The sequence below is a fragment of the Grammomys surdaster genome, unplaced genomic scaffold, assembly GCF_004785775.1.
Source record: "Grammomys surdaster isolate TR1022 unplaced genomic scaffold, NIH_TR_1.0 219, whole genome shotgun sequence".
In the NCBI taxonomy this organism is placed as follows: domain Eukaryota; kingdom Metazoa; phylum Chordata; class Mammalia; order Rodentia; family Muridae; genus Grammomys; species Grammomys surdaster.
In genome coordinates this window covers 2,172,750-2,179,923 of record NW_021604664.1, presented here as the reverse complement: position 1 = coordinate 2,179,923, position 7,174 = coordinate 2,172,750, and the positions used below count along the sequence as shown (strand labels likewise).

At 54.8% G+C, this 7,174-nt stretch overlaps 1 protein-coding gene across 5 annotated transcripts; it reads right to left on the bottom strand.

Annotated features, from left to right (window-relative positions):
* Nucleotides 1-337: 337 nt before the first annotated feature.
* Npdc1 (neural proliferation, differentiation and control 1) lies at nt 338-6,293 on the bottom strand. 5 transcript variants are annotated; one of them, XM_028772879.1, is made up of 9 exons: nt 5,979-6,293; nt 3,297-3,443; nt 1,940-2,080; nt 1,663-1,836; nt 1,477-1,543; nt 1,310-1,397; nt 1,151-1,230; nt 836-932; nt 338-739 (listed from the first exon to the last, which is right to left on the bottom strand). In XM_028772879.1, the coding sequence occupies exons 1-9, from the start codon at nt 6,088-6,090 to the stop codon at nt 647-649; spliced, it is 999 nt and encodes a 332-aa protein (XP_028628712.1). In that variant the 5' UTR covers nt 6,091-6,293; the 3' UTR covers nt 338-646. The 5 variants fall into 5 exon arrangements, with proteins under 5 accessions (XP_028628712.1, XP_028628711.1, XP_028628713.1 ...); XM_028772878.1 differs by having other exon boundaries at nt 340-739; nt 836-968; nt 1,663-1,833; nt 5,979-6,246; XM_028772880.1 differs by having other exon boundaries at nt 340-739; nt 1,663-1,833; nt 5,979-6,244.
* Between the last annotated feature and the right edge of the window lie 881 nt (nt 6,294-7,174).

Below are 7,174 nucleotides of genomic sequence, written 5' to 3'. Positions count from 1 at the left end.
ATGCAAACTGTTCCTTTTCCTAACTCTTTTTATCCCACAGAAAGAAGTCTTCAGAATCTGGCCATCTTTGGGCTACTCTAGCCCTATGGTATACCCTTAATATTCCTAAACTCTAGGGCTGAGGGGTGGGTAGGTAGTAGGAGTGAATTCCCACTGTAGATTGTGAAGGTTGTCCTGTATTTGATTCTCCTCCGGTCTTCAAGCCCCTTTTGGAGGTACCACCTCTGTCTCAAGAGAAGGTCCAGATCCCTCACTGAATGTCCATCTACCAAGGTGTCCCAGGAAGGTGGGTGGGTGACTGTGGGCTGATTACGCCAAGAGTGAACCCAGAAGCCACTCACAGGTTTGAAAAAAACTTTAATTGGCTTTTGTCTCCAGAACTCTCTATCCATGCCTGGGCTCTAGGGTTCCTGGACTTGTATCTCCAGTTTCAGGGTTCAGACCAGACAGAGAATGTGCAAGCAGATGCTAGATCTCCCACATAAGGCGGAGAATCTCCCTGGCAAGGGAGTCCAGGGGCTAGCGCCTCCCTCCTGCCAAAAGCATGCAGAGGGTCACAATGCTGCTCTTTTCCATGGGGAAACCAGGACTTGCTTGTCCCCACCGGTGGGCTGTGGGCTGCAGGCAAGTAGCATCAGCCTAGGAGTCACTGCAGTGGCTGTGAGGAATGGAGACCAGGCACTGGTGCTGACAGCGTAGAATGGTCAAACAGTGGGTTGCGCACCTCCATCTCCCCTGTCTGTGAAGACACTGGGTCAAGCTCCTGGCAGCAAGGCTTGAGACAAGATGAGAGGAAGCCCCAGCAGATAACCCCCCCATTCCTTCGGGCACTCACTGGTGCCAGGCCTGGGCACTCATACACAGTGAAGTCACCATCTTCATTCTCCTCATCGGAGGAGGCAGACTCCAGTTCCTTTGGAGGTTCCTTATGCCTGGTGGGAGCAAAATGGCTGGGTCCTCTGTACACTCTCCAAGGGTCAGGGGGCCAGAGGAAGGTGCTCAATGTATTGTTGCCCTGGGTAGGAGCCGTGGGCAGGGCTTGGGGAGAGGGCAGGGAGTAAGAGGTTGCTAGCAGGTAGGGGGAGGATGGCCAGTGAGGTGTGGGTGGGGCTGGAGGTGCAGGGGAAAAGTGGCCACTTGAGGCACTCACCGCTCCAAGCACAGCATCTGCTGTCTCTGGTGCTGATAATGATACATCTCAGCACTGTGCGCCAGCCTCTGATCCCCAGGCTGTGAAGGGGCAGAAAATCTTAAGCGCTTGTTGGGGCACACAAATGAAAGTGTGCCTGGTGTGGGTGGAGCTACGCACCGAGATTCGTGGTGTTGTAGGTGAAGCGGGCCCCTTGGCTGTGGCAGTGTAGTCAGCCTTCTGAGTCAGGCGGATCTCTCGCTGAAGCCTGCAGGAGTTTGGGGTCGAGAGTGTTGTTATGGAGCTAACGGTCAAATCCTACCCACCAGCTGGAGTCCGAAGCTCACCTACACCAGCAGAGGGCTGCCACAGCCAGGGCGGCTGTGCTCGCCAAGCAGAAAGCCAGGATCAGCACTGTGGGACAGAGAGGCCATTGAAGCCTGAGGAAAGCCTCAGTCTACCCCTCCTAGCCCCTTGGTGCCTCCTCCTTCCACCCACCACATGCCTATCCTTTGTTGCCAACTTGGACCTACCAAGGGTGAGGCCATTTCCATGCCTTCCCTGGGGCTCCAGAGGGGACATCTGCACAGGCCCAGAGGATGCCCGGGAGCTCAAGGAGGTGTGGGGTGTGGGCGAAGGGGTTCCATGAGTAGACGGGAGACTGGGCTCCAGTCGTTGGCCCCACTGTGAGAGTTCCAGGGTAGCTGCTAAGGTCAGGCATACACGTCAAGTCAGCAGGACTTGCCTTCAGTCAAAGAAACAGGATCAGGGTAGTGTGCATGGGGTGGGGGTGGGGATGGGAGTACTCACCCGGTTCCAGGAGCTTCTGCGCAGCCTCAAGCAATGGCTGTGCTGTTAGCTTTGAGTGCCCAGCCTCCTTCTCCTTCAGTGCCAGTTCTTGGGCCAGAGAATCGATCTCCTCTTCTAGTCTGGGCTGGGATAGGCCCTCCCCTGAGAAGTGTGATGGGCCATCATATACAGAGGCCCCAGACCCTTGATAATACCTGCAGCAAGCAGCCTCCTGAGATGGAGGGACCCATCCAAAGTTTCACTATCGTGGTTTCCATGGTGACAACTGAGGGAGCTTCTTTGAGTCAGAGGCGGGAGAAAAGTAGAGAGGAAGGCTAGGGTGTGTGCGGAGACCCACAAGAAGAGAAAGGAATGGAATCCCTTATCCTAGCTGCTCTGCACACAGGATGGCAGAGCTTGGAAGTCACTGTGGATGCTACCCTGCCCACCCCTAGGCACCTTCTCTGCCTAAAAGGAGAAAGAATCCTGAAGGATCAGAGCAATGCCAAAATATACCAAACAAGTAGGCTCTTCCCAGGCAGTCAGACAAGAAGTTGCCTCCGGGGGTGGGAGGGGGGGGTAAGGTGGACCCTGACTGGTTCTCCCTCAATACCACACAGTCCAAAGAGAGGCTCCCAAGCTGGACACACTGTGGCATGGCGCATGGCTTTTAATCCCAGCACTTGGGAGGCAGAGACAAGTGGATCTCTGTGAGTTTGAGGCCAGTCTGGTCTACAGAGTGAGTTCCAAGACAGCCAGGGCTACACAGAGAAACGCTGTCTCGAAAAACCAACCAAACAAACAAACAAAAAGCTCCCACACAGGACTCGATCTCTGGCCTTCTCTCAGGGCTCCTCTTTACCACTTCTTCCCAGGAAGCCTGGCTGGCCACGTCCCCAGCACCTCTCAGGTAAAGCTCACATCACTCCTGAAGAGGGGTCCGATATACTGAAGGATGGAGGCCGCCACCACAGGGCTAGTGCCTCCCACATGCTGAGTGAGGGGGACAGGATAAGCAAGAGAGAAGAGTGGATTGCCTAGAGGGTGCAAGAGTAGACAGCTGGAACAGCTTTTGGAGATCTGTCATAGTTCAAGCCTAACAGTCTGACCTCTCTGCCTCCCACTGAGGTCATCCTCTACCCTGGAGGACCCAGCTACCGTAGGCCTCAACCTAGTTCCAACACTGGGTCAGCGCCATCTTGAAAGGTTAGAGGGGCTTGTCACTCTGGTCTTGGATATGAGCATTCCATGATGCTCAGAGGGATGGGTAGCCAGTATCACAAGGCTTTAAGATCCTTAGGTATGGACCCACAGGGCAGGGAAGGGAGGAGGAAACATCTCACACATCCATTTTCCCGGAGCCTATACTCTGCCATACCAGAAGATTGGTGCTTCCTTGGCACACAGAACCCTCTCTGGTCCTCCTGGAAAGACTGAAGGCATGGTCCACAGGCATGTGCCCCTGGTGGGCATTTTGCCCGCCTCTTCAGTGCACAATCCAGGCTTCCAGGACAGGTGGTAGCATCTGAGGAAGAAGCAGAGGCAGGGCCCATCACAGTCCACTTGACCTCCAGCCCCCACAACAGAGGCTCTACTTAGAAAGCCCTCCCTCCATAGAGCTGGCCAGGCGAGCTCTAGGCATGGTTCTGGGCAGGCCCTGATTTCCTATTGCCAAGTGTCAGATCAGGAAGCAAACAGTCCCAAGTCTTATGGGAACTATCCTGCCCCACCCATCCCCACAGTCCTGCTCCATGCCTAGGCCTTATGCTTAAAGGTTAAACCGACCCTAACTGTCCAGTCAGCTCTCCAGGGAAGGACTGCATAGTCTCCAAGGCTGGCTTTTGACCTTTGTATGGCTCAGAATGAGCCAGAAACTTTCATCCAGATCGCCACTGAGAACAGCTCTGTTCTCTCTTTGGCTCTGGAGCAGCAAGGATGCCGTGTAGACATTTCTCCTAAACATTGGGGCTCCTCCCTAGACCCCATCACATATAACCCTAGAGTTAGTCTGGCAGCCCACAGAACAAATGCTCAGTCCAGAAGACAGTGGCTGTCTCTGCCTAGCCTTTGTTTTCAGGGCACTGGGGTTTGGGAGACCTAAGATGGCACTGGCTTAGATACAATGAGGGCATTGAAAGCCCTGGGCTAATCGGTGTTGGGGATGCCAGTCTAGGTCATAGTTCTGAGTCACATTTTTGTTGCTTGGGGCCCAGAGCACAGTGTTCTCTTATATCTGCCAATCAGCCCCATCCTGACAGTTACATAGAGCAGTGAACTCTATGCGTCAGTTTCTCCTATGGGATGGATAAGTTCAGTTGCTGCAAAAAGAAGGAATAATCCCAACTTGAGACTCTGGTCCCTGTCTCGGAAGCCAGCAGAGCCGAGGGAATACGCAGCAGGACCACCAACTCTGCCTGTGTCTCTAGCCAACCAGATCCTTCCACGCTATACTGCAGGCAACACTGTAAGGCCCCCTGAGATGTGTTGACCATGTCCTTCCACAGACTTTGGCTTAGTTTCCTTTGTAATCTAATACTCTGTATTACTTTGTAATCTCCTGCAAAGAAGTTCCAGAAGCTCTGGTGGCAGGTGGCACACTAAATCCCAGACTAGGCACCTTCTATCCACCATAGACTGCCAGCAGCCTCCAGTAACAACAATCTGAGCCTGGGGCTTGGGAGAGTTAAACAGCATTGTGCCAGGAGGCTTACATGGACTCCACCCACCATCTGGACTCCAAGTCCCTGCTCCTGGTGCTGACAACCTATTCCGATCTATATGAGCCGTGCAGCACAATGCTGGCTTTGGTGGTCTCCCTAGGCCACCAGCCTATTGTTTGATTTTGGGTAGAAAGTCTCCCTCCAGCCTGGGTCCCAGGAACAATGGCAGCTGAAGAGTAACTGGTTTTCTACCCATGCTAGGCTACCAGCCCTTCCTGGGCACTAGGTGTGATAAGGGAAGGCTTAGCATGGGGCCATGCCAGGTCTCTGCATTCAGCTACAGAGGCCAATGAGCAGAGGCCAACATCTGCCCGAGGTTCAGTACTATGCCTTAGTCCCATCCCTGAGGAGGATCCACCAGGGAGGCAGCCTGTTTAACACCTCTGGCAAGGCCTGGTCTGGCCATCACCCTCCTCAAGAGTCTCTTCCAGTCAGGCCAACCTTCAGGCCAGTTCCTGAGTTGTTTGCCCAGGAAGAGGTCTGCCCAGCTCTTAAGGCCCCACATCCAGACCTATCTTGTTAGAGGCCCAGTTGTACCACATACCAGTCACCTCTCCGTGCCCTCAGTTTCTTTATCTGTAAGCTGGGCTTAAAGTAGTACCCATACATAGTTCCAGAAGAACTCAGTGAACATATGGGCACCCTCTCCCACTTCATCCCCCTCAGGGAGATACAATTTGGATCCTGTGGCTTCAGGACCCATCTGTCAAGAGTATTCTCCCAGTCAGGGGGGTCACACTCTTCTGAAAGGTCAATACACAGACCTCAGGCCAGAAGACTGGGTGGTGCATGCCCTCCAGGGCAGGGGATGGGGGCAGCTTGATCCCACTAAGTTGGAACAAGACTCTAGGCCTTAGACTTTGCCAGGGAAGCCCTACACACACACACACACACACACACACACACACACACACACACACACTTGAGTCAGGGCTGACAGGCAAGGCCTGCAGACACTAGGAACAACCCTGCCAACTGGAAGCCCCAGAGACACAGAAACAAAGAGACAGGCTCCCTTTGAAGGGCCACCAGGAACCAAATGGCTGCAGAGCCAGAAAGACACACACACACACCAGACTGACTCAAGGACTCACAAAGACCAAAAGCGCGTGAACATTCGCCTCCAAGGACCTGAGAGGAGATTCATCTAGTATGGCCTTCAATAGGCCTGACCTGTTTACCCAATCCATGCCCAGCGGACAGGGCCTGCCTGGCCTGTGGGCCTGGGTAAGGCCGGGCGGTGGCAAGGAAGACCAGGGCGGCGCCGGGTGGCAGGATTCCCCGCCTGGCAACCCCAACCCCGGAGCACCCCACAGCCTACGTTCAGAGCACTCGCTCACCCGGGCGGCGGGCGGTGGCACCATTCAGGGCCGCTCCCAGGATGAGGCCGGAGAGCAGCAGCCGCAGCAGCCGCAGGTGCCGCGGGGAAGGCGGAGGGACGGGCGTCGCCATGCTTCAGCGCCGCCACCCAGGCAGCATGGCACCCCACGGCCCCGGGCTCGGTACCCACTCCGAGAACCGCGACTGGAGAAGCCGGGAAGCGAGAGGGGCGGAGGAGGAAGAGGAAAAGAGGAGGAGGCGGCGCTGACGTTGCGGCAATGGATCCGGGATGGGATGGAGGCGCGGCGGCCAGGAAAAGTGTCGGGAATGCGCCTGCGCGCTCCACCTGCGGGGGCGGGACATCGCCTCTAGTCTTAGCCCCCTCCCTCTGCATCCTGTTGGGGGGTCCCCTTTCTTCAGGCGCCTGAGTGCCTCGAGCCCTCTAGCCTCTACAGCAGGATACCTACTCATTACCCAGAAATTTGGCTTGGGATTGACTAGCGGTGGGCGTCCCAGGATGCACGCCTTCTTCTTAGTGGTCCGCCTGCCAAACCCTCACCACCCACCCTGTTAGAACGGAGGACCTTAGACTAGGGGAACACCAGGGACAAATCCTGGCTATGTAGACTAGGCTGACTGTTGCAGGTTTGCAAAATGTATCCCACAAAGGATAAACAGGTGTATAGAGGAATCACAGGTGTACTCAGAGACGCCCCTGGGTTTTCTAAAGCCACGAAGAAAAGCAAACACAGCAGGCTCACAAGATCAAGTCAGGCTCGTTCCCGAATGATGCCACCAGGGGGCAAGAGTAACTTGACATTGTTGTTGACAGTCGTCTGGGAGCTGTCCAAGGTGGTCATCGTCCCAGGTAATGGCTTTCAGCTCCCTTAAGTTACAACATGGACTCATGGTGCCTCATGATCACCATTCACTTACAGTCCCCTGAGAGCACATTCCACCCCTGCCAGAGACCTCCCCCTAGTTGAGTCAAGAAGGTAATGTTGAAGCTCAGCATAGTGGTTCACGACTTTAATCCCATCACTCACTCAAGATGCAGAAGTAGGTAGATCTCTGTGAGTTTGAGACCAGCCTGGTTTACATATCAAGTTCCAGGACAGTCATGAATATATAGTGAAACCTTGTCTTAAAAATGAAAAACAGGCCGGGCGGTGGTGGCGCACGCCTTTAATCCCAGCACTTGGGAGGCAGAGACAGG

Bases quoted from the DNA above. Each gene is read 5' to 3' on its own strand.
- Npdc1 (XM_028772877.1), bottom strand. From the start codon at position 6,090: ATGGCGACGCCCGTCCCTCCGCCTTCCCCGCGGCACCTGCGGCTGCTG. The intron at 3,444-5,978 runs GTGAGCGAGTGC...CTTCTTCCTCAG, and splicing joins TGCCACCGCCCGCCGCCCGG to ATGCTACCACCTGTCCTGGA. The intron at 740-835 runs GTGAGTGCCCGA...GTGTCTTCACAG, and splicing joins AGTGCCCAGGCCTGGCACCA to ACAGGGGAGATGGAGGTGCG.